The following is a 26,669-nucleotide window of genomic DNA, read 5'->3' on the forward strand; positions in this document are numbered from 1 at the left end:
TTTTCAAGGTGCTGAATAAAGTGCTAAAAGATGTTAGGTTCTGGCTGTTTGGAAAATATATGACAGAATTCAAACTGAAGAAGAAAAAAAAAAGAAAGAGTGAGAAATTAAGTACTCTGTAATTCTATATTATGTATAAATGCGTGTGTTCAATCAGAAGTTCAAATGAATAATGCAAACCACCACAGATGAATGCTAGGAGCAGGAGACTAAGATCCCATGGGAATGATGTGCTTGCGCTTTGATGTTTTTTCAATGATCTTCAAGATAAGCAGGTTTCATATAAAATCTACACATCAGCACATGACCTAGTACCACTTACACATTCACATGACTTATCCTGGGCACCAGCTTAGAGTCTGCCATCTCTGGTTAATGTCTTGTAGCTAACAGCCAGCTTTCTCTGCAGCATCCTGCAGAGTTCACCACTGCAGGGAAGGGTTGAGAGCGAGCTGGCGAGCAAAGCTCAGGGTTGCACTAGCACAAGGCTTCTCTAAAAAGGTTAAAGACAGCAGGATCAATCTTTTTTATTTTGTCATGGTGGGGAATATGCCTGTTCTCTTGGGGTAACTCATGCACAACTTCACTGCTAATCACCACTAGAAACTTAGAAAGCAAACACAAAGGACTAGCTGTCTGTTTGATATCAGTTCACAACAGTGTGTTTAGGTCTAATTCTAAATATAAGTATTTTCATTAATCATGTAATCCTCCAATCCTCTGTTTAATTGCTTACTGTTTTTTTTTTTTTGTTTTTGTTTTTGTTTTGTTTTGTTTTATTTTGTTTTTTTTTGGAGAGGAGCCTCAAACCCGCATGGGAAGGCTGTAGCTGGGCAGGACAGAAATGTGATTCCAGGCAGAACATCACACTTGATTCCTCCTTCTCAGCCCCAAATACCAATCCTACAAAGAGCACTGGGGATGTCTGAAATCCAGGTCCAGAGCTGAGCTCCGTGACTCAAGGTACAGTGTGATCTCCAGGAGGAGAGTGAAAGAGAACTCTAAAAGACAGAAAGGCCAGCCTGAGATAAGACTGTAAAAATCTAAGGCTGGTTAAATGCCCATAATCTCTCATGTGTAAACAAATAGTTAAATTTCTGTCAGGGAGCAGCATGTTCAGTTTTCTGAAGAAGCCATATTTCCCAGAAGGAATTACATAAATATTTATGAAAATAAAGCAGGAAATATTTTCCCAGGGTAGGACACTGTTCAGCACTACATCAGGTCAGCAGAAGCTGGGGTTTATTTTGTCAGTCTTCCCCTGGAACTGAATCATTGCCCTCTTGTTTGCAGAAATCTGTTCTGACACAGGAAGAGGCTGCAGTTATATAAACAGAATTACAAACCACACTGAGTATTTCACTTTCTATCGCATCTGTGAATGCGCATCTGTGAATGCATATCTGAGCTCCTTACTATTTTGAACAGCTTCTCTGAGTGATTGCATGGAAAATAACAATAGGTATCTGTCTCAGGCTTCTCAGGAAACCTGATGCCATGTGAGTAAAGTCAAAGGCATCTTCAGTAGAATTAAAAGCCAGCAGACTGACTGTGAGAGAAACCCTCACAAAGAAAGTGTTTATGACTTGTTCACTATGAGCCAGTAAATTCTAGTGAAGTGCAAAAGCTAGAAACATGAAGTTGCAATGCAGTGCTACCTGAGTGAGCAGAAGTCACAAACAACTGAGGTAGCTTTAACAAATGGGGTACGGTGTCTGTTCAATAGGACATCTCATAAAGAGTCCAGCAGCTCTCTGAATTTATGGTCTGCAGCCCAAGCTCCTTCTGAGATCTTGGTACTGACCACTCCTTCTGCTCCCTGAGTACCAGCTCTCTCCATATCCCTCCTGCCTTGCAGCACACACTTCCAGCTGGAATCTGGTCAGATTTTCTGTTTAAGGGCTAAAAGAAGAAGGTAGGAGGGGATGAAAGGGTGAAAGGAGAGGTAGGGGTACCCCCAGAACGGGTTGTCAGCTCTAAAGCAGACCTAAGTTACTCCAAAACTGCCATCCCTGAGTCAGACCTGGGAACATTCAAGATCATCTCTCAAGGTACCAAACTCAACAGAGTTAAACTCTGTAGGGAAGCCGAGATCATAGCTGATAGGGGAACATCTATTCCTACGCTGCTGGGCTGCGTATTTAAGAAAAAAATGCCTAATATCCTTAGAGTCCTATGAATGCTGTTTACTGAATGTAGAAACAAGTAGATTTTGGAGAATTTTTGTCCTTGTTCAGTTCTTTTTTGGCAGCTGTTTGAGGTGTATTAAGGTCTAGTCATTGCTTATATCTTACTCAGAGAAATACTGCTGGAGCCTTGTGTTTACAGGCTCGAGCAGACAGTCCATGGTGTCAAAACCAAAAATGACATTTTACATAACACCCTCACGTTTACTTTCCTCCCTATGCTTGGCAAACCACACGGTAGCACTTTCCCTCTTCCATTCTCTCTAAGCTTTGCCATGATGATTGATGTATCCATTATGACATCCTGATACACTCCAAATCATCATGATCTGTTATACCAGGAGAACAGAAAACCATGTAGGAACTCAAAGCAGAGATTTTTTATTTATTTATTTATTTTCTTTTACTTCAGATGCCCCCAGGTTTATTCAGTATACTGCGGTACAGAAAATAAAAGTTCTCATTAATACTGTATTTGGGTTAGAAAGGATGCCAGCAGATTCTCAGCACCTCTGCCTGAATCAGTCCATGCTAATGGACATGATGTGTTAACCTGGAGTTCACCCACAGAGTCTGGGAATCTATGAATAATTTAAATTGGCTGTAGAATTGGCCATCTTCTGGTGAACACCATTTTTTAGGTTGTTGTCTGTACTCCTTATCATTTAAAGAGTGAGTAAGTCATAAGTGACTTACTCATTGTCATTTAACTACTAACATGTGCATAACCAAGTGAGGGTAATACCAACGACCAAGGAAGTGCTTGGGCTCCAAGGAGGATTAGTACTACAGGAAGGCTACCTGACTACTGCTCAGTTCAAAGCAACAGAATATTTTAGGATTTTCCTTTGTGTCTTCTGGTGGTTTCCTTGTAGAACATTCATGCCTTAGGAAATGTTTGTTTTATGTCTTTTATGTCTGGACAACACTGCTTAGTTTGTTTTTCTCCCTTGCCTACAGACATTTCTCTAAGCCCTATTCAATAAGAATTAACATGCACAATAGGCAATGTGCCTCATTAAATCTCCATCAGCAGTGAAGTTGCTTGAGGATTTTTCAATGAACCTGGGTTGATAAGTACTGATTCACCAAAAACCCAAGATTTTTGTTCTACTATATCTGTTGTAATGGATTTCCTGTTAAGGAAGATTTTCTAGCCCCAGGATGGGATTTCTGGTCGAACATACAAGAAGACATAACTAATTAACAAAAAGACTGTAATAACAAGATAACCTTAAGGCTGCAGTACAAATGCTGGTTTGAGTTAGGCAGAGAAAACATTTGAATCTGGATCTCTTACATTTTAAGTAAGTGGCGTCATTACCAAGCTCTTGGATATATTAAGCTCTGTTTCTCACTGTGTGTTTAGGGGTTTTGTGACTTGTATGGAGGAAAAAAATTGTAGGGTTTTGATTTCATTTCTAATGTGGAATGAGAACATTTGAAAATGATCGTAACAGCAGTATTCAAAAACATCGTCTGCTTTGTCCCAGTCAGTAACTTAACTGGTTAAACAAATGGATTCCTGTCTCACTTACACTTACCCCCTTTTATCACTGATAAATAACAAAGAATCCACTGCAAGTCTCTCAGTATTGTGGAGCAGATAGCATCATTCACGTCACTTTGGCAACATTTCCCCAAATGCCTCCTCCAAAGCTAAGTACACTAACTTCCCACTCCTACGCTCTCTATTCTTGCTCTTGCATTGACCTTCTGCTCACAAAATGGAAAGTGAAGAGAAGAAAAAGATAAATAAAACAGATTTACAGTGTACAAGTCAGAGGCACAGTGCCCAACGCAAATCACAGAGGAATAAGTTTATTCCTGGTACAACTCTATCCATCTCTAATCCCAGCTTTCTCTTTCCTCCCCCCCTAGCTGTGGTGTATCTGTTATCAAGGCCACATTTGGAGGTGTTAGTTAGATAACATTCTTTAGCACTGAGACCACTGTTTACTTCTGAAAAGTACTGTATATAGTTTAACAAAAACAGTGTTTTGAAAAATGGGACAGTCTGTGACCAGGCTAGAAAAAAAGAGAGAGAGGAGTCTCTTGACCCCTCTTAGGGCTTTGGCCAACAGTTTATCCCACATGAAAGCTTGAAATCAAAGCCTTTTTGCAATACCTTTTAGAAAAGGCATCTTCTTTTACATCCATGCTACTACTTTTCCTGTCTACTAGAAGACTAAAACATTGTGATACTAAAGAAATGATACACTTAAACAACAGGGAGAGTATCTCAAAAACTATTATTATAGGAAACATATTTTTTGAAAATAGAAAGCAAATGTGCCCTCACTCACTAGGCAGTTCAACAGAGTTGCTCAGTTTTTGAGTAGCTGTCTCCTTTGTTGTGTAAGAAACCAGAAGTTAGCGAAATTCCTGGAAAGATTATAAACACCCGTCTCCCCTCTCTTTACTGCCAGGCTTCCTAGAATAATCTGCCATCCCTGGTTACTGTGTTCTCTGTAAGAGAAAGCTGGAGGTTTTTCTAGGAATGGAAAAAGCATACAGACGGATAGCTGTCACGGTTCCTTCCAAGAGGATATATAGCACTGCTGCATGCTACCTTGGGGCCTGTGCTGTACCACTGTCTTGATAATCTGTCTCTCCCAGTTAGCAAGCAGAGGAAAAAGGTGGTATGAAAGGATGTTCTGCAGTCATTTAACCTCGTGCTACTTTGGCTTTAATCCTGAAGTTTGTCCTTCTGTGCTGTGCCTACCAAAATAATTTGGGCTTGGAGCAACCATTGTGGAAAAATCTGTAAGCATAAAACCATCATTTGTGGGTTTCTGGCTCAGACAATCATTGGTAAAATCAACTTTTCATCCCCCACTATGGGGGCTTTGGGTAGATGGCATCCAAAAGGAAATCGCACCAGGGACTTCCACCCACAGCAGACTGGCAGCTAGTCCCTTGTCACAACAGGTCTCGCTGGAGAAAAGCTCTTGGGGTACTCTACACATTACAAAGAGTCTGAGTTACTCTTCCAGAACAGAACCAGCCACAAGTATCCTATAACTAATTAGTACTCACTTGGATACAATACCACAGTCTTTTGTCTCTTGAGTAAGTGAAAAACTGGGCATGAAGAATCAGCAGGGAAAAAAAAAAAAAAAAGACAAAAGAGATTATCCCCATATATTGAAGAAATTTTCCCTGGCAAAAGCAGCTAAACATCTCACAGATAAGAGATAAATTGGAATAAACAGCTGTCAGTGTTAAATAAATATCCTGGATAATGTGCAGGACAGAAATAACTACAGCATCGTCAAACTCCTTTCTTCACTTTATTTAGCTGTTCGCGCATGTAGCTCCCAATCTTTGCACAGCTTCAGTTAGTGGAGCATTTATTTTTGAATCAGCTGCATTTGTTAAGACTGTAACAACGAAAGGCATTTCCTGAGAAGCTACAAGGATGAGCTGCAAGAAAGAACAACAGCTAAGGAAATACGGGACCCTAGTAGTGCTTTTCATCTTCCAAGTTCAGATTTTTGGTTTTGATGTTGACAATCGACCTACAACAGATATCTGCTCGACACACACAATTTTACCTGGACCAAAAGGTGAGGAATATGAGGTTACTAATGCTGAGGCTGATAAAGGCTGATTTTTTTAAATAGATGTGGAAGGCTTGTGGCACAGGCTGGGGATGAAAGATCTGAATTACTGCAGACCGTACAAATGTCTAGAAAAGTGAAACTGTAATGGGGGAAAGTGATGAAGTAAGGAGATTTGAATTTGCTTTTCTTTAGTTTCAGGAACTGTCTTGCATATTCTCATATAAATTAAAGTTATCTTTTTGCACCTTTTTCCAGCCACATAAATCTTCTCTTACTTCTTGTATTCATCACACAGATGGTACAGGTAACAGCCATAAATTGAGGAATTTTGTCTGAAATTAAGCACCTATTTTGAACTGTTAATGATTCACTTTGCATATAGGTAGAGAGAGAAATGCAATATTTAAAATGATTGTATTGACATCATTTCCAAATGCTTACCTGTAAACAGACCTCTACTGCATTCATCAGACCCAATCCAGCAGCTCCTGTTGAACTAAACAGCACCTTCACTGCAGACCTCAACAAAAACTAGATCAGCTCTGACATGTGCATTTCTTTTGTCTTCAAAATTCTTTGCAAATATCTGAAACCAAATTTTCTGCATTAGCTTACTTTTTGGGCAACATAACTAATGTCAATGGAATTGCCTGGAGGGTACCTCAGCCAAAAATTAGGACCATGACATACAAATCTATCTTGCAATGAGAGATCTAAAATCTATATTCCACACCATGGCTACTGCAGTTCGAACTATTGCTTTCTTTTTAGTAATTCATTGTATTTTTCTATAGGCTACAGATTGAGAGGAAAAAAATTGCAACTGATTTAAATTTTAAGCAGAAAAAAGATTATCAAGTCAAAAGCATTGCTCCAGAGTCATTTGTTTTTATGATGGATTATTCAAATGCATGTTGCTTAAAGGACCATTTTTAATCAGCAAATTAATTTCTTTATGATTACAAACCAAGCTTAAACTTTTGCTGCCACAGCAGAAATGTAGAAAGATGTAATGATTCCCAGGGGAGCTAGTGGGAGTTTGTTTAGTTAGTACATGAATAATGGCAGGCTGGAGAACAAAGTTTGACAGAGTTGTGTTTAACAGTCATGAGGCTAATGAGGTGGTCTTGTGACAACGTCAGAGAAGTTGGGACTCCAGGTGGTTTCTGTGGTCTAGCTGGGACAGGGAGCATTTGAAGGTTAGAAACTATGATTCTTTGCAAGTGTGGTACTGAGAAAGTCAGTACATATCCATTGCTAGTCCTACTGCCCCCTGGCTGATACTGCGATGGAGGAGCCAAACACGTGTTGGCAGGGTCCTCACTACTACTGTAAAATAAGATTATCACAGCCAAGATCCATGATTGGTAAAAAGAGTGTAAATCAACTCCAAGTTATTGGCTCAAATCCATTGCAGGTCATCAAGTATGTTTTGCAGTCTATGTTATATGATCCTATAGCCTGATTTCAGTTCCTACCAGATCTGAGCTCATCCAGGGCCATTATAAGCTGATGACGGTGAGCTGGGCAACTAAAGACAGAGCTGGCTGCGTGTGTGAACTACTCTGTTCCTCCTCAGGCATCTATTGTAGTTAGTGATGAAGCTTGCTGGCCTAATATGGCAGAAGCCAGTCTGTCCTGCTGCCAGTTTTCCTCTATCCATCTTGTGTCTAAGGACTCAGAGAATGCAGTCCCCAGCCTAGGACCACACAACAGCCACAGGCAACACTTTGCTGCCCAAACTTTAACCCTGACAATGGACAAGGCTCAGTCTTCCATTGCTGTAAGGTTTATTTTCTGGGCTTCATTTGTTGTGCCCCTTTATCAACATTCTCCCCAAAATAGGCTTTGACCCATGCTGCCTCACCTCCAACCCCTCACCTCCCATTTTCTCATTGTCTTCCGCTATGGTGAGCTGAAGACAATGCAGTGGTGGTCTCAGCAGTGGTGGACTTCAGCTGTGGTGGTCTCACAAGTCAGAGGTGCTGAGCTCCAGCTTCTTTCACCACCACAAGCCAGCTTCCTGTTGTGCCAACTTCCTCCTTCCATCCGGACATCCCATTGGATACATGGAGTATCTAACAGGACCAAGCACTTTAGATGTGCAAGGAATTCAAAGGTATTAAATAGTTGTGCAAAGCTGCGGTGGCACAAACTGTCCTGGGGGACAGATTCACTCTGTGGGCCACACGTGGGATCGGCCTTGGTACCACACAGCAGCAATGCTGCTCTTCCCATCATACAACACCATGGAGAGGAGGCTAAGGGAGGAGAGAGGATGTTTGGAGAGATTCAGACCTTATCACCCTTACATTCTTGCACTGTTGAAGGCTGCAGTACTCACTTCATCATTTAGGCATTCACAATTGCTACAGGAGCAAGCACTTGACCTTCCTGCATGTTCACCCTAAAGATCACCTGTTCAAAAGAATCATCAGTGTCACTGCTTGTACAAACCACTTGTAACTTTTCCAGATAATTTGTGCAAGCCAAGCTCTTCCCCTTCAAAAATATAGCCTTGTTTATGCTCCAGCCTGAGAGGTCACAAGGGAGGTATGATATGAGTGATGGGATGAAAAGAAAGGGTAATTCCAGGCTGATCATCAGGAAAGTCTTTGTACCAGTTGTGAAAGACCCACCAGCTCCCAAAGCGTGTCAGCAGAACCACAAAACATAAAGAGCTAGAAAATACTCTGGAAGGACACAATCTCCTAGGAACAGGAGAAAGACAGTAGAAAACCTGTAAGTCTTTTGCACTTTCAGTTGCTATGATGAAAGTCTGCCTCAGTTAAACTGTTCATCATTTAGAAATGAATAGGGGTTTCAGCCTGACCTCTGGTGGTTATTTGTGATCCAAACCAGGCACTCTGCAGTCCCCTCCATCTGTGCTGCTTTTCCATTCCCGATACAAGAAAGTGAATGTTGAGGTCTGTTTTTAAAGAATTATGCAAAGAAATTTTGTAAATATTCACTCCAGGAAAAAAAAAAAGGGGGGGGGGGGCGGGGGAGGGAGGAGTTTGAGGTTGCATAAGAGAAAAGCAAAAGCTGGCCCTCCTTTCCCAGTCTCATTTTCTATGCAATGGGTCATTTCTCAAAAAGAGGGGATTTTTTTAATGAACATAGCCCTGGTGCAATGGCTGTCTTGTCCTGCCTCCTTGAGAAAGCTTTTGAGGTATATGGCAAATTGGCTTGTATGGAAGTTAAAAATAGAAATCTGAGAAACATTTTCTGTTACCCTTATTGAAATACTGAAAAGGAAGCAAATTCATGCTTTGGACCAAAACATGTGTTCAGTATTTGTAGCTAGTGATTTCTGGCGTTTGATGTGAGACATTTAGGAATGACTTGGATTTAGCTGGGCTGGTTTGGTGCAGGACCTCTTAAATCTTAGGTTAGGTAACGCTTGTCCTCAGCTGACTAACTAGGACAGTAAAGACCAAATTCTGTACTCCATTAACATATTGGGTCCAAACAGAACCAGATCTAGCATAAATAACACAATTAATTTCCCAGGACATCCAAGTGCTTGGACTAGCAAAATTAGTCATGGCCCTATCACTTACTTTCCACCCTTCAGGGCCTGGGAAATAGGCTGGTGGCTGCTGGTCCTAAGAGAGGAACCAGAAACTGTGGGAAGGCAGCAGCAAATGCTGTGAGAGGAAAAGCACCAGCTGTCAGTGAAAGCTCCGGCCTGAGTAAATCAATAAGCAACAACATGAGGGCAGAAATAAACTGAAAGCCCAAAACTTTGGCTACTAAACTCCTATCAAAAGCTTGAGTAGGGGGAGGAGAATAAGTCTGGCATTGCAGGAGTGCAGAACAAGGCCAGAGTAGATTTCATATGAATATGGGGGAGTGTTTCTGAGGACTGACTCCAGGTCTTCCTATCTTGCTATCAGGTCCCAGATCACTTCCTTTGAAATCCAGACACAGGCACTTCAAAGGCCTTGAATCAGGCCCAGGTTGAGAAACTGGAATGAGATGAAATCTGAAGAGTATTGGGAGTTTCCCTTAGCAATTCAGATGGAAAGCATTTCCTTACTATTATTGCTGACAAATGATGCTTACAAACTCTGTGACTTTGGCTGGCTCCTCAAAATAGCATTTACTGTGGTCTCCAGTATAGCTGTCCATCTCTCAGCTTTAATTGTGCTTACGCAATTCCACTCCTGGAAAATCTAAAACTCTCTCAGAAACCAGATATGCTGCTATCCACATTTTCTTCTGAAAATATAATGTGCCTTACCACATCCTATAGGCTGTTCAAACCTATAACTAAGCTTCCCTCTTAGCGCCTCACATTTGATCTGAAGAGCCCTTTATAATCAACACATAATTCTATTTTGTCATGAATTTTAGCCTTCATGTATTTTAGCACATGTTAATTTTCTGATGTTTATCAGTCTATGTTATAAAGCATGTATGTGGGCACTTAAATACAAATTCAGAAGATATCAGGTCTGTATTTCTTACCAATGTTGGTTTGACTCCTCTCCCAAACCACTGTAACCCATGGGTCTTTGAGAGCACATCATAATGGCAGGGGATCAGGTGGAGAAGCTTAAACTGGGACAGATCAAGTGAAAGGAGAACCAGAGGCAATTTCTGTATTATTAAAGACCCAACATATGTCCCATTCGTGAACAAAGGCCCACACTTTCAAGCAATCCAGGTCAGTGGAGCTTCACAGAACCTACTGAGGGTCTGAGTGTGGCAATGCAGTAGAAGAAGGTATTTCTAGTGAAGTCAATATCTGCTTATAAGTGGAAAGCAGAAAAGTGAGCAGATAATCCAATTTATTCCTGAAGATTCTTTCCATTTCACCAGGGAATGTGACTGGGCCCCTGCTGTCCAGCTTGGAGCTGGGTAAAGAAAACAGTACCCAAGAAATCGTGAGCAGAACACTTCTGTTCTCATAGTGCAACCTGTGGAGCCTTGCATGCTCCCTTGCTCCCTGCAGGGCATCTGGAAGAGTGGCTATGGGTGAAGTTACACACAGCTGGACTGATCTGTCAGTTTTTTTTTTTTTTTTTTTTTTTTTTTTTTTTTTCAAAAGGGGAGGCCCAATATCTTTTTCTTCCACCATTCAGACCACATGGTCCTACCTTCACCTTGCACTGGCTCAGCTGTTTATTCATCAGATTAAAAATGTACATTTTTATTTGCCTTATTAGTATTTCCCTTTTCATTCCCATAATTCATTAAACACAGGGTCAGAAGAGTGCTCAAAATCACCCAGAGTGGGACAGAAGCACATAGGGACAGAAGCTGGGGTCAGACAGGAGGAGGAAAGACGGGGAAGGGCACATCACGTCAGATCGATTCCAGCCAGATGATATCATTTTACTCCAGGGCAGGACAAGAAATCATGTCCTCACTAGTCGCATGCAGCTTGGAAACAAGAACCCCCACAGCTACGGGAAATTTGCAAAGTGTCTAAAAGACAATGAAAGTGAAATTAGAGGAAATCTTCAGTCGTTCCATTGACGTAACTCTGACACACTTGTACAATGGAAAGACAAACTGTTTTGGTGCTGGTTATTTATTTATTTATTTACTTATTGGAGTCTGCGACTCCCTCTGGTGACCAAACCTCTCAACACATTCAATTGTTGGAAGTACACATTCAAGTGCTGCAAAGGCTCAGACGTCAGTAGGCTGCAGACTGTACATGGTGTGTCCTTTTTTCTGTTCAGACTGTCTGATGTAGGAGGAGAACTGTGCTTTAGCCCACCAAAAGCAGAGCTCCTACCATCTGAAAGGGTGGGCATGCCCAGGAGTGCGGAGGAAGGTAGCAGGGGCCGTGATGCATGCTGTGCCTGCAGGCTCAGGGAGCTGAACCTGGGACTTCCGTGAGGGCTCTACCAATAAAAGGCTTTGTCCTTCCTTTTCTTCAGAGGAAGCATTTAATTGATTCACTGTAAAAGAGAGGCTTAAGGGACTTTAATATTTATGGAGCATTTTTGGTCAGGAGACAGGAATTGCAGCTGACCTGAGGCCACAGCTTGTCAGCACACCTGGAGACATGTCGCAGTAAAACCCTGCGTGGAGCCGGGGAGTCTCAGCAGAGCTGTGAGTGAAGAGTCTGGATACTAAGTGTTCCTGGAGAAAAACATGCCTAAAAACAGTTAGGAGCCTCCTCCCGGCTTTAGCCTCCACCCAGCCTGCAGACTTGCTATCACCCAGATTAGGGCTGTATCTCCCGATAAACATGGTCTCTGTAATCCCTGGAGATTACAGCCTGATTCTCCAAGATCCAGGGTCAGGCCCTGACCGCAAGGCTTGGGGAGCCACTAAACATATGTGAACAATTTAACCTGAAAACTTCCTCCGTTCGTGAATACAAACCAGACAAACTGCCAACAAAAGACTGAGGAAGGAAATATAAATCACCCCAAGGTCAGTAAATACTTACTAATTGCATTCTTACCAAATGTAACCTCTCAACATTGCATTGTTCAGTGAAACTTCTAAAGAGGAAGAGATCTTTTCAACTGCCTAAAAATCCTGCTGATTATTAGACCTTCAGCATTTCCCTGAGCTTGTTTATAAGAGAAGAAAGGACTGGGTTTTCTCTTGCTCAATTATGATTATGGTTTTCTAATGGCTGCAGAAGTCATTTACTGCTTATCGTTTCCTCTTTTGTTCTGTCTCGCACAGTCCCAAGCTGGAAGAGTCTAGCAACTTATTGTTTCATATGTTAACTTAAATATTCTGATAATTTAAATCTGTGACACAGAAGAAGTGAATCAGCTAGCAGGAATATGAACAGGTAAAGAAATGGCCATGCTTCAGCTACTGGCTCCCAGTGCCTCATCCACATCCATATCAGGCATATGAGGTCAGGCTCAGATTTTTATTTTTATTTTTATTGTGTAAGACAATTCATGTAGCATAAAGCACAGTGGTACAAAAATTCAAAAACTCACTCCAGAGCACAACCAGGAGTTAGATTTCCCTTTCTGTCAGGCTAAAAAACAAGTGGCTGTATAGGGGGATTTTCTGTCCATACGAAGTCTCAGAGGAAAGGGAGAGATGCTTATTATAAATTAGAGACAAAGCCAATTCAACTCCTGCCCCGAAGTCAATCAACCTTTTCACTCCCTCCTATCTCGTTGCAAATCACAGCAAAACCACAAGAGGGGAGCATAACCCAATTGTTCGCATTTCTTGCCAAAATTTTGAGATCACTGCACATAGACAACAGCTAAAGGTGGGTACAATGGATTTGTAATTATAACGCCATTTTTCCAAGCATCCAGTATTAGATTAACAATGAAATGGTACCATTAATTAATGCTGTTGGCTTCTACCTTGCTTTGCAATAGCCTATCCATTCTCAGATGTGATACTGGGAGAAAAGTAGGATTTCCCTTCTCCACCTACAGATAGGCGAATTAGCATTATTCTCATTTTCCTAGGGAACAGAACTGAGGCAGAGCATGTTAGGCTGCTTTATGCCAAGATGAAGCAGGTGATAGATCTTTCCTCCCTGACCTTTAGGTTTTTAGATGGCTTGAGCAATAATTGTGACTACACAGGAGATGTTAGCATTAAAAGTTGAGACACCTCCTAATTTCTCAAAATCTCTAGAACAAACTTTCCCACACCTTTTACGACTTTCACATGTTGGCTCTGAGTATAACAGCCCATACACAGGAACCTCGCTTCATCTCTGCAGCCCCACGTGTTCAAAGCCTCAGAAAAAAACACTGCATCTATTAGTAGCTCTAAATGTTGTAACTGAGATTGGAAGAAAACATCTCTGGGAAGTAATCACAGCTTCTCTGCTGGTCTGTTGACTTTCTTTGAAGGATTCTATTTCTAAGATTGTCTAAGCAATGCTTTGAGAACAGCAGCCTTACTAGAGCCCTTAACCCACCAGAGCAGTCCACAAGACACAGGGAAGGTAACAGGGTGGTGAGGGTGACAGGCGGTCCCCTAGGTAGGAAGGTAAGCGGGAATCTCATCTGCTCTCCTGCACGATACAGGCCAAAGAAACTCCCTCAGCTGTTTCTACACCAAACCCGGAATTACAGCATCTCTTGCACATGGAAATTCATTGCATAGGTAAAGGCTGAAAGTGAAGAGGCTGCTAGGGATCCCTCCCCTGCTGGACAGCAAGGCCCATTTGTTAAATAACCCCATGCTACATTTTTAGTCAGAACTCATCCAGCTTTTCCAGCTTTTAATCACACCCTGATGCCTTTCTGTAATCACACATTTCCTCTCCTGCATGGGTTTGCAGACCGTGAACACATCAGCTCTTAACCTTTTCGTGAAATTTCATTTTACAAGCTCTTTGCCAACCTCTGGGAATCTTTCTGAATTTCTGTCCTACTGCGAAGTGATTCTTACAGTTTTCTGAAGAGTTTCACAGGTGGGTTTAGAAAGGACAATTGCTTCATTTCTCAGTCATAAATGATGTTAGCACTGAGGTCAACAGCAAAATTAAACTGCAAATTCTCTGGCTCTGCTGTCTGATGACCTCCAGACAAGGACCCAGTACAAGCAGGCATCCTTCCATCAGCTTGAGGCTCAGATCCAAAGCTTTATCAGGATTTTAAGAAGCTTGGCTTTTGGAAATACATACTGACTTATCAAGTATCTTTGAAGAAACAGTGAGAATAAAAAGATGTTTAAAACTTCTACTTCTGGCTGGTTACAACCTTTTCCTTTCCTATTTTGTCCTGAGGTAGCTGGAATTAAAAGCAAAGTACCTGAGTGAACCAGCACACACGTCAGGTTTCTTCCTTGTCCCTCCTTCTAACAAATGCTTCCTCCCTCCAACTCAGTCTGAATTTCAGCTCTTTATCATTCTCACTGGACCACTGACCACCACTCCCTAGGGTATCCTGACCAATGGTGTGAGTCTGTCCCCCACAAGGGAGCCCTAACACTACAGCTTTTGTGGCACACACTCACTTGCCAGAGGACCCCTGAAACATTTTGTTTAATGCAGTTAATGTGTCATTTCTCTTCTCTCATCACCCCATGGGACAGCCCACGATATGCTACGTCTTGGCTACAAAAGTAGCAGAAGGTAAATAACGAGTGGGTAGCTTTTTTTCACAAAACAGTGAGGAAACCCAAAGAAACAGTCAATCTGAAAACAACCACAGGAAGTTACTTTCTCTCCCAGCACATTAAATCATCAACATCTTTGCTACAGGATATTGTAGGGACCAAAAATCTAACTGCATTTAAAAGGCACGAGCCAACTCTGTGCATGGTAGAATAAGAAGTGGCTCTCACAAGCTGCCTGGATGCAGTCCTTGGGTCAGGTAAGCCCTCCAACCATTGCTCATGGGGAGCAGTCACCCTCAGCACACCCAGTTCCTTGAAAACCTTCTGCCAGGGCTGGAGATGCCATCCTTGGTGAGACGGGTTACTGGTCTTGTCATGTAATCTGTCCTTCTCTTCTGTCCTTCTTGTCTTGCAGACATGGTAGGGAACAGGAACAGGGGGAGAGATTTTGGAAGGATGTCTGTATTCGGTGCTGGTCTTTTGCTGCAGGAGGGTGCAGGGGTCCCTCCCAGTATTTGTCAAAAAAAAAAAGATATTCTCAGGTTTTGGATCAAGATTAAGAATTAGAATTAGAAGATAAAATCATTTCAGTTGTACCTTTGGTTTTCTGTTTTGCTGCAAAACCTCAAATGAAATCCTGTGCAACGTCTTTCCTGAGGAAAGAGATAACATTTCTTTCCCATTACTAACCGCTGTCTTGCTCTTTCAGACTGTAAGCTGCTCAGCAAGAGGCTGTCTCTTACTGTATGTATAGGCAGTAACCTGTGTAACAGGACCTTGGTCTCATTTGGGGAAATCTCTGCACTACTCTTATGAATGCAATGAATTTACTTCCTCCAGATACTCTGGGAATGACTAATTCAAAATAAAGTATTGGAGTAATTGCAAAAGACATTTGTTATGTTAACACATGCCACCCGTCAAAAACTGAAGGCAAGACTTCTGCCACACTAAGTGCTAAGGTCTATGCTAAGATCTATTGTGACACATTTATAATCCTGTTTTTATAGCATCTGCATACCTTGAATTCAGAGTCACTAGGAACAATTAATAAATTCAGTTGTCTCCCTTGGCATTTCTCCCTAGCGTGTCCAGGTTCTCCAATATTTATCTATTGAATAAACCCAATTCATTTATTTATCTGCTTTACAGCTAATAGGCCTTTAAAGTATGAGAATTGGAGTTGGTGTATAATCCTTATGTTGGAACAGCCTTCCCCAGAGGGAAGTTTTTTAGCTTTTCCTAATGGTCAGATGAGCAGATTTGTCAGCTCTTCTTTGGAAATGTATCCCATGGCTACTGTGCCCTCAATGTGAAATAAAAAGAAATCGGTAGGGAAAAAAATTGACGGTGAACTTTACTTTCTGAGAATGTATAACTGCTCTTACTGCACTGAGTTAAATGTCCCGTGATTGTTTGTTTTATGTTTCTGGAAGGGGATGAAGGTGAAAAAGGAGATAGAGGAGAAGTGGGCAAACAAGGAAAAGTTGGACCAAAAGGACCTAAAGGTATTTATGATGGTTTGTTGGCTGTTACTGGTATATGAATATCAACACACACAACTGTACTGGTGCATATGATCAGTGCTGTTTAATGCTTTTCATTCCTCTTGCCCTGGTGGATTTCACAATGCCTGTCAAATATTAATCAGTGAACCTAACAATGCTCTGAGAGTTTGGTGCAATGTGTGGCAATTGATACTGAAGCTACGCCTGGCAATAAATCTAAAGTAAATTTCATGTAATAAATCAGCACATTTACTGCTGATCTCCCAAGTGACAACCATAAGTGTGATACAGAAGACTGATAACTACCTAAATCATACGTACAACCAGAAGGATCACTGTTCTCTTTGTGAAATGATCCTTTAGGAATTTTGAGAGTTATTTCCTGGCAATACATTAGGATGCTCAACAAAATTCAGTCTCAGCTGTCCCCATTTTGCAGAAAAGCAAACTGAGAAACAAAATTCCTCCGAGCAAGCAGCATCAGGGCTGAGAATGAGGAGACAAAGGAGTGTCAGGACTCGTATTAAACGTATCCCACACCTTCACAGCGAGCTGAGCAGAGCACTCTGAGGCACCAGACGTGATAGCATCAGCCTTGTTTGCTTACTCTAACTCTAAATCTTAATGTATCATTAAAGTTTAATGATAATGCAATCCATGTTCTTTCTTCCTTGACAATGGTCTAATATTTTAAGTCTAATCAGAAAAGTCTCTAGCTTTATAGAATCTTTAAAAACATCCTGTTATTACTGTTATAATGAAAACCTTTTTCATTTTTAATGAACTCTTATGGCTTTGCTTCCTACCTTAAAAAGATCAGGTAACATTCAAGCAGACCAGGTAACAAACCAATTAAGAAGCACCTTAGTGATGCACCCTAACTTCAGGGTGCAAAGTGAGATTTCCTATAAATTAGAATTTAAACTATCAATCAGCCAAAAAGGCATCCATTATTTTGGTGCTTCAAGGACTGGGAAAGCACGCACAGCACAACTAGTAGCTCCCTATTTGCAGTCCTGCTTTGATGGAGGATTCCCAGCAAAGCCTGAGTACTTCACCTCCCAAATGAACCCAAGGCTTTGGTCTGGGGTAGAGAAAAAATCCACAAACACCTCCCAAGCAACATGCTGATGGCCTGGGTTGACTGTGAAGTTAAATCAATACTCACTAGGAGTTTTAGTTTGTATATTCTGTATGAAAATATGATGTTTGTGAGCAGCTGAACAGGCAGTTTTGCTCAGGTGCCTTGCAGTGCCCTGCAGGTATCCCACAGTAGCAGCGATCTGAACCTGTGCAGGGAACTGCTGTGGACCTTGTTTAAAGGCTGCTTTCTGGCGTTGGAGTCACTTTGCTGTTCCCTGATAGAAGAGCAGGGCTACCTGTAACCCTGCGGCTCACAGAAGCACCTCAGCAGCCCAGGCTGGTACAAGCGAGCTTCATTTATAAAACTTTCTAAATTAAAGTTAAACCATAAAGCTTGTAATGTGTTCACCTGTATACTCACATGAGCACACTTGTGTCCATACCTTACATTTGGACAGGCCACACTCAGGGAAAACAGCAGCAATAAAGGGCTAATATCTTGGGGAAGAAAGGACAGAAGCCATCCATACCCTTTTCCTCCTATTTCTTCTCTCAGGAAACAAAGGAACTGTGGGGGATGTCGGTGACCAGGGAATGCTTGGGAAAATTGGTCCTATTGGTGGAAAGGGTAAGTTCTGGTCTGGGAACTTTCTTGTTTGCCTTTTTTTTTTTTTTTTTTTTTTTTTTCCCCTCAAGGTAAATATGTGTTTTGTGTGAGTTCCAGGTATGGAGGTACATTAAATACCTGCTGTGACCAGTGGTCTCCCAAGAAAACTATGCATAAAAATCAGTGATGAGAGCTAACTGAAATAGTTATGTTTTACTTCCCATGTGCAATATATCACTTACAAGGCTAAAAATAATTTGCTCTGTGAGTTAAGAAATCTATCCTCTGAGATGATAAAAGAGAAAGGGAGAAAATCTGGCCCTTGTGAAGGAAGTACCAGAATCTTCTGATATCTTGGAAAGAGATAGCAGAACTAGTGCTTCTGCTTTAGATGCTGAAGAGCCTGAGTCAATACTCTGCTGGTGCTCAGGATGCCACGCCTGGTTATCCACACTGGTGTGGGAGATGTGAGCAAGTGATGCCCAGGACAGCCAGGTAAGGGGAGGATTTTTAGAGTTTTAAGAGAGCACTTACATAACGTAGGACAACCACTCCTTGCAAATCAACGTAGACTCCAACTCTACTTGGAAAATCATTTCATGAAATTATTGGTCTAGTAGCCTGAAAAGAGGCTCAGGATTTCCTTTTAGACCTACTTAAGAAGAAATATTGCTTCTGCCACAAGGAGACCTGCCTCAAAAGCTCAGCAGGGATCCACTGTCCTAAGGGGAACTCTGTGGTCTCTAACCAAAGCATCAGCTCAGACAGGCAGGTGAGTGGGTGGAACAAGCTCTCCTGGGAACTTCTCAAGCCAACACTTTTTAATAAACCTTTGATGGCCCCTAGCCAGCTGCAGTATCAGAGAAGAACAAAAGAATTTGGCCAGAGGGATTAATTTTCAAAAGTACCTAGACAACTGAAGACGCAGATAGCTATCTCCTAAGATGTCTCCAAGCACCAAAGGAAACTAGAATTTAAGAATCCAAAAACTGTTTTTCTGACAGTAAACCAATGCTCTTAGCCTTTAAATCATGCTGTCAACCTGACTGTATAAAGTATTGCCCCCTTCCAGGTGGATTTATTTCTCTTTTCCTTTTTTTATTTGCAGAAGCAAAGGCCACTAAGTCACTGTTTAGATTTACCATTAAACATTCAAGTTCTTAACGAAGCAACCCTGAAATTTCAGTATATTAGTGTGCAGGCTGTCAGGCAATGTTAATTAAAATGCCAGCCAGCTCCTGATTTCTATGTTAAAAGCACATCAAAACATGGCTATCAACAAGGTAGAGCAAGTATTAACATTATTTGGCCTCTGAAGGCTTTAATTTTTAAAGGAAGAGCTGACACTAATTTCAGATAAAGTCCATCTGCTCTTGATCCAGACAGCCAAGACTGTCAAATCACAGCTGAGATTACTTGAAAAACAAAAAAACAACAAACAAACAAAAAGAAAAGAAAAAAAAAAAAAGAAGAAAAAAAAAATGATTCTGGTCACCGTCCTTTATTAGTTCAGCATTTGGAGAATCAATTTTATTTTATAAAAATCATTTTTATGAATCACAGTACAAGGGGAAAGCAGCCGGAGGAAAAAAAAAATCTGTTTCCATGAACTACACCTGAAATGAAACACTGTTTCTTACTGACCTCATTTCACGCAGGTGCTAATTGCTGCCTGCAAACATAATCTGTTGCACACATGAATTCGGTGGCTTAGTGACCATCAGCCCCATCTGGTCCCTTGTCCTGACATGAAGCTACCGACCCCAGGAAAGGGCTCTGTCCTGCAAGGCAATGAGAGAAGCCAGGTCTCACCTCCCTTGGTTTTTCTGAGTGTTTTGGGCCTCTTGGGATCACTGGGCAGTTTATATTTAAAGCAGTACCAGAACTATCAGCACTCAAGATGCCTGTGTTATCAGTGAGTTAGCTATTAAAGGGTTCTCCTTATTTTCATTCACCAGAATTAATCATGGCTTGTTTGACTTGGCACATCTGCCAGTGCAGTACATCTACCAGCACGGTACATCTGCCTGTACAGTACATCGGGGCTTCCTATCAGAATCACACCACTAATATATTATTAAACAGGGTTTTCAAATACACCCCCCTGACTTATGTATTGTCTGAGATCTGAAAATGTATTTTCCTTTTTATTCAGGTGACAAAGGAGCCAAAGGCTTATCAGGGGTGTCTGGAAAAAAGGGAAAAGCAGGTAAGCTGTTCATCCTTCTCTGAAGAATGGTTGAGCTTTCTGGGTGTCTGCTTTCAGGGTTGGTTTGTCTGGACAAACTTGAGAATGGGTGAAACAAACAGGAAGAGACTGAAATAGTTTTATTTAGCAAAATGAGGGCTGGGTAGGGACATGACTGATAGCTATGAATATAACAACATTCACAGCACAGGGAGAAGTTACCTAAATTAATAGAGAATGGTTGATAAGATAAAAACTAATGTGTAAACAGGCCAGGAATATTTTTATACTGGAAACTAGAATAAAGTTTCTGAATACCAAAGGAATGAAGTCCTTTAATAGTTTCCTGATAGGAACACAGGGACAAAAATATATGTGATTTTAGATAGAGCATAATCTGCTGTCAGATGAATGCAACACTTTTGCTTACAGGAGAATAATTTGGATTTGATGACCCAGAAGGTTATTCCCAGTCCTAATAACCTTGAATGTTTTCCCACCTTGAATGTTCAGCTGTGTTCATTTATAAGACATTTCATAGGCAACATCAGTTTGGCTCTTTATGGGAAACCATCAGCAACTTGCTTTCTTCCTGAGAATAAGAGAGGAACAAACAAAACCTACATTAAGCCAAATTTCAGTTTACCAACAAAAATATATATATAACTGAGACTTCAGTGCTTGACAGCCACTGATTATCTGAGTTGGCGTCAACTATTTCTGCTGTACCACAGCTGTATGCAGCAGTTCAGTAACATGGTCCTTCCACCAAGGTATTTCCAGCACCACACAATACTCTTTCACTGAGAAAACAGTGATGCTGTTGTTTCTGTCCAAGTCTAGGAATGAGTGCTGTTTATGGATACAGAGGTGCCAAAGGACACCTTTAGCATTCAGATGTGACACTGTGTGATCAACACTTCAAGCCACATCTCAGTAGCCAGATGGAATTGCAGACGAGAGGGGCAGGGGATGTGTAAATCCTACACTGATATGGTTGGAAGGAAGATGGCAAACTATTCCATCCACATGATTAAAAGTCTTCAGAAGGTTTGGAGGTGGGCTATGACTGACCCTACACACATACATATACACACACAAGTATTTCTGAACAGATAAACCCTCTGTCCTTTGCATTGCAACAGGCACGGTCTGTGACTGTGGAAGATACCGCAGAGTTGTTGGACAACTGAATATCAATGTTGCTCGGCTCAACACATCCATCAAGTTTGTAAAGAATGGTAAGGGTTGTTATGTTGTGTATTTGCTGTGATTTATTTGGCTCTCATAATGTTTGTCACTGCTATTCTTCTACCACTGTTCTATGGCAGCATCCAGGCAAAGACAGAGGGCTCACTGTGCGATGCAATGCGAAAACATACAGGAAGTAGGCGGTCTTGCACCTGTAAGGATACAAGCAGATGACGAATAAAAGCAATACAATACAGAAATGATCAATAGCATAACTGAAAGGATCACAAAAAGAACCAGGCACTGCTTGCTAACTGCCTGTGCACTGTCAGCCTGCTCACCCTCAGGCCCAATGGCCACTCAAGAAATGAAATGAAAAAAGTTTGTGCCTACTTGGTCCAAAGAGCCAGGAAAAGCACTAGGAACCTCTTGGTCTTGCTGCTGTTGTGCAGGAGGGATGCATTCATGGTACTCCCCTCATGCCTCCCCTCACTGCAAGTGTCATTGTCCTGCAGTAAGGGAGACACCAGCACCCTAAATCCATGGGTTATAAAGTCACGTTTGCAGGCAGTGCTGTCAGTGGGACAGTGAAAAATGTCCCTACTAAAAGGAACAGAAAGCATTTCCTGGCATGGCAGAGATTTTGAGAAGGCTCTGCAACCTCTTCTATGCCTCAGTCAATATCTGTAAATTAAAATGTGTCTGAGACTGTTCTATGGCCAGCTGGCACAGCTCTCATCTATATTACTAAATCCTACAAAACTGAATGACCATACCAGGAGTCGTCCTCTGCTAAACCGCACCTGGGGTAACTCCGGAGTTGCGTGGGAAAGTGTTATTTGCCCCAGGCCAAAGCTCTGGCCAGGACCAGTCCAGCAATCCAACAGCAGGGACAATCAACTGCCAGTTACCCATAAATGCTTCTCGGTACTGCTTTATTCAATGGGATGCATGTTGACTAAGAAGTTTACCTTTTAAAGCTGCTGAGCAGCCACAGTTTCCTTCCCAGTCAATGCCCCTTGGTGGCTACAGCAGCTGTGAATATCAAACTGTATTTAAAATGGCTTATTTTAGCGGTCACATCAACTTTCCTCTACATGGAAAGGGTCCAGAAGCTATCCATACCCCTGTGTTCCTACCCCACAGCACTCTTTCACAATCTGTAACATACAATATGGCAATATGGCAATAGCAGGGGTGTCAATAGAGCAACAGGGGTGATCCAGATTTATATACTATTTCTCCACTTAGCGTGCCTTGATTTTGTAAAATTTACTTGAAGGACATCTGGTACTAAAGTGTCACAGGAGACACATGCTAGTCAGGACTGAAGAGCCCTTGTCCTAGTGCATGCACAGGGCTTGTCACTCCCACTAGTAGTCATTCTCTGGTCATGTTCTCCTTGTTCATCATAAATTCAGCGGTGGCAGTACTTTTCCTCTCTCTCTTTCATTAATTCTGGTACAAAAAACATCAAATTGAAGCACCTTTGATAGCTGCTGAAATGCCATTAATGATTTTTTTTTTGGCTTTAAAGTTATAGCAGGCATCAGGGAGACAGATGAGAAATTCTACTACATTGTCAAAGAAGAGAAGAATTACAGAGAAGCCCTGATCCACTGCAGGGACAGAGGAGGAACACTTGCCATGCCTAAGGATGAGGCAACCAACGCCCTTCTTGCTGACTACATCTCCACGAGCGGCCTCTTCCGAGCCTTCATTGGGATGAACGACATGGAAAAAGAAGGGCAGTTTGTGTATGCAGACAGCAGCCCGCTGCAGAACTACAGTAACTGGAAGGAGGGGGAGCCTCACGACTCCACTGGCAGCCAGGACTGCGTGGAAATGCTCAGCACGGGGGAGTGGAATGACTCTGAGTGCCAAGTCACCATCTACTTCATCTGTGAATTCCTCAAGAAGAGAAAATAAATGTGCCACAAAAGACATCTGGCACCTTCTGTACATGCCGTAACTCCTCCTCATTCGTCCACTGTAGCGAAAGCAGACAAAGAGGGATAAGTCTCCCTCCAGCCTTCACTTCACCGGGTTAAAAAATAACTACTGCTAGACGGCAGTGACCATAAAGTCAGCTCAGGTCTCCAAGTCACCAGCTGTGAATTTTTAATTCATTTTTAAGTGTAAATTGGGGTGGTTGGGCAAATTTAGAGTACACAACGGTGAACATAATCTCACTAATGCAGGGGAGGACTCACTTATCTCTGCTTCCAACTCAGCACGGGAGAGTGGTAGAGTGGAGAGCACCCATCCTGTTGGGCTGAGGTGTGAGAAACAAACTTACCAATGGCACTTCTGTCTGCAAGTCTGTGCAGCTTGTATGCAACCTGGGAATAGATGGAGATGGGGCACTTCTAGCCTCTGATGCCCCCCAAAAGCTGTGCAAGAATCTACAAAAAAAAATAGAGTACAGAAAAGAGTATAAAGGAAGCAAATCCATTGCTGTAGGCTGTAAACAAGCACATGTAGTTTCTTTTATACCAACGTGCACTGCTGGTTTAACAAGTGATTGTAAGAACATATAAACACCCTCCCTCAGTAGCCAGAAATGTTTGGTGTCTAATGCTAAAATTACATGTGCCTTTGTGACAAAGGAAGCAGCTATAAAACGTGCTTTATCCTCCAAGAACCCAGATTCAGGTCTGGTTGAGCAACCTTAGTCATCACTTCAGTGGGACTCTCCACAAAGAATGAGCAGTAAGTCCATGTTTTGATGTCACAACCTGGCTCCTGAGTTATCCATGTCAGTATACCCATAATGGATCGGATTTTCATATCTTTGCTAATACCAAAGGATCACTTTCCTTCAACTATTGGAAAAGCCACACTCATGTGGCTTCTTCTAAAGCATTTCCAGGACTGTTCTTAAGTCCAGGATGCTCCTGAGACACAGCACTCATTTTGCCTTCAGAATAGAGCCTGTTCATTCTTAGTCTTTCCTCAGGCTGCTTAAAAGTCTCTCCTTTCCTCACAGCAGGAGATGCCAGGAGACAATCCAGGGCCTCTGCAAGGTCTAAAGATTTTCTTTCCCGCTTGAGACTGAAAAGGAGAGAATGCTACCTGGAGGCTGAGGAGAACACTGGGCACCACTCCGTGCAGAAGTGTACCCTGCAGGTCACTCTTGGCACCAGTTACACATAGTGTCCTTCTGGGTATATGAAGAGCTGTATGAGAAGGCAGTCCCATCAAGTAGGAATGCAGGTCAGCTCTAAGGCTCCCTCCTACTGGTGTGTGCAGCACTGCAAAGGCAAGTAGACAACAGTCGTATGTAGTCAATCTCGTCTTCAGCAGGAAAATCCTCCAAACCATTCACCTAGCTGGTAGTTTGACTGCAAGCTCATCTCTGAGCAATGACCAACACAGGAGCTACTTGTTCCTCCAGAAAACCATTTATGGCTACCAGCAGTAAATTATCTGTGCTGCTACACACCCTCCAGAGAACTATTCAGCCCCATGAATGCAGGGGCGGGACCACATTTCTTCTGACTGCTCCCCTGTTATGCTGTGAGAGCATTTGGGCAAACAGGTTCACTTAGCACAATGCACCTCATCCTGAACTGTTCCCTTCCTGAGAACTGACATCCCTAGCACCAAGCAGAATTACACTTTTTAGGATCTATAGTAATAAACTCACTAAACTAAATTATTTGGCTTTTAGAATCATTAATGGATAATGAAAAGAATTAATGACTAATTCAAGGCAAAGTTTATTGAAAAATAATGCCTTTTATCAGTTCAAGTCGAGGGCTGCAAACCTCACTTGTGCTAGGTCAGTTCTTACGAGTCAAGAGGAAATGGCATACTAACATCCCTGTGGGTAGGCACAATCACACTGGTACCTACCTCCCCACCCCACATCTTCACCTCTGAGCCAAAAAGTCACCAAAGCTTGCTTGCCAGAGTGGGGGAACGAAATTTGGAACTACCTGGCCATACTGGGATTGCTGGTTGACAAAAAACAGAGGTGTCCTTAAGGCTGACAATCGTCATTAACAGGGCATTCTCTTGTTCTTTAGGAGGAGACTCAGAGCTGGGAGAAGGTAAGAAGCAGAAACACTTTGCTGCAGGGTCAAGCTCTGCCTGGGATTTGACCAGGCAGTCTGGTCACGTATAAAATCAGTCTCCTTCATGTACAAAAGCAAGGAGCACTTGTCTAGATTGAAATATGGTCAAAGCAATGAAGGAAGTTGGACTCCACCTACCCTGTTAGCAGACAGTGAAATACAAGTAACCCAGGAGCATGCCCCACATGTGGGGAGGAATGACTGCTGCACAGCTGAAGGAAGCAAGTGACAAACTTGTGTTGGGTTTCTGAAATGGAAAGGCTGGAACTGCCTGCTGCATCCTCCACCTCACCTACCACACCAGATTCACCCTTTCTTAAATAGAGAAAAAAATAAACAAACTTAACCACTGTGCATTCATTGGTAAGTAGAGCTGGGGTGGCTGTTTCTTTGCTAACTACAGAAGAGGGACAGCCCAGGAAAGCAGCACAGATGTTTAAACTAGCCAGGCATAAGCAAGGTCAGGTGGTCATACAATCCATTCCTGCAGCACCAGGTCTCAGTTAATAAATTTTGCCAAGAAGTCTAGCTCATGGGCCAAACCAAATAAGACACTGTACCACACAGGAAACCTGGCAAGTAAGTCCATACAGCTTTGCACCATGCAGACACAAGTTTGAGCTAGCACTTACTCAAGGATTGTAGCTGTGTTTTGCAGGAAAAACATGCCTGTTATAATTAAGAATTTGGGCTAGATCACAGGTTTCACTGCTAGCCAATGGAAATTCACTGCGGTAGGTAAAGTACCTTAGGTTTCTACATGAAGTGGATGGAGACAGGAGCACAGGAAATGGTCTCAGACTGTTCATGATTTATGGTGTGTTGGAGCAGGGTACCTAAACCATTTTACTTAATCCCAGTATTTTTCCCATGTTTTTCTTTTCCTTATACCCAGTCTGAACCTTTCTTGTTTCAATTTATGCCCACTGTTACTTGTCCTCCCACTAGATACCACTGTGGAGAGCCTGGCTTCATCTTCTTCAAGACCCCCCCTGTAGGTCCTGGCAGGCAGCTATCAGGTTCACTTAAACCACTTCTTCTCCAAGATGGACAAGTCCGGTTCCCTTCGCTCCTCCTCCTCATCCCTGGGGGCCCTTATCTGAACTTTCTGAACTTGCTCCAATTTTTCAATTTTTTTCATGTCTTTCCTGTTCTTGGGGGAGGCGGGGGGGAAGGGAAGGGACTTAAAAGGACATGATGTCTAGATGGGACTGAATGGGAGGATAATCCCTTC

The 26,669-nt window shown here is 42.2% G+C and overlaps 1 protein-coding gene and 1 long non-coding RNA gene across 4 annotated transcripts; one reads left to right on the forward strand and one right to left on the reverse strand.

Moving 5' to 3' along the window:
* Nucleotides 1–4: 4 nt before the first annotated feature.
* Nucleotides 5–6,335, reverse strand: LOC118162541. The gene is made up of 2 exons (XR_004748504.1): nucleotides 6,194–6,335; nucleotides 5–74 (listed from the first exon to the last, which is right to left on the reverse strand). It is a non-coding gene; the product is annotated as an uncharacterized LOC118162541 (long non-coding RNA).
* Nucleotides 5,204–25,014, forward strand: COLEC10 (collectin subfamily member 10). 3 transcript variants are annotated; one of them, XM_035318739.1, is made up of 6 exons: nucleotides 5,209–5,755; nucleotides 16,216–16,287; nucleotides 17,927–17,998; nucleotides 20,133–20,186; nucleotides 21,281–21,406; nucleotides 22,894–25,014. In XM_035318739.1, exons 1-6 carry the CDS (start codon nucleotides 5,608–5,610, stop codon nucleotides 23,283–23,285), a joined length of 864 nt encoding a protein of 287 aa, XP_035174630.1. In that variant the 5' UTR covers nucleotides 5,209–5,607; the 3' UTR covers nucleotides 23,286–25,014. The 3 variants fall into 3 exon arrangements, with proteins under 3 accessions (XP_035174632.1, XP_035174630.1, XP_035174631.1); XM_035318740.1 differs by having other exon boundaries at nucleotides 5,264–5,755; nucleotides 21,311–21,406; nucleotides 22,894–23,318; XM_035318741.1 differs by lacking the exon at nucleotides 21,281–21,406 and having other exon boundaries at nucleotides 5,204–5,755.
* Nucleotides 25,015–26,669: the final 1,655 nt, after the last annotated feature.

Source organism: Oxyura jamaicensis, chromosome 2 (genome assembly GCF_011077185.1).
Source record: "Oxyura jamaicensis isolate SHBP4307 breed ruddy duck chromosome 2, BPBGC_Ojam_1.0, whole genome shotgun sequence".
Lineage (NCBI taxonomy): Eukaryota > Metazoa > Chordata > Aves > Anseriformes > Anatidae > Oxyura > Oxyura jamaicensis.

Coding starts and splice junctions, on each gene's coding strand:
- COLEC10 (XM_035318739.1), top strand. CDS start 5,608: ATGAGCTGCAAGAAAGAACAACAGCTAAGGAAATACGGGACCCTAGTA. Junction 20,187..21,280: donor TGGAAAAAAGGGAAAAGCAG/GTAAGCTGTTCA, acceptor ATTTCTGAACAG/ATAAACCCTCTGTCCTTTGC. Junction 21,407..22,893: donor CATCAAGTTTGTAAAGAATG/GTAAGGGTTGTT, acceptor TTGGCTTTAAAG/TTATAGCAGGCATCAGGGAG.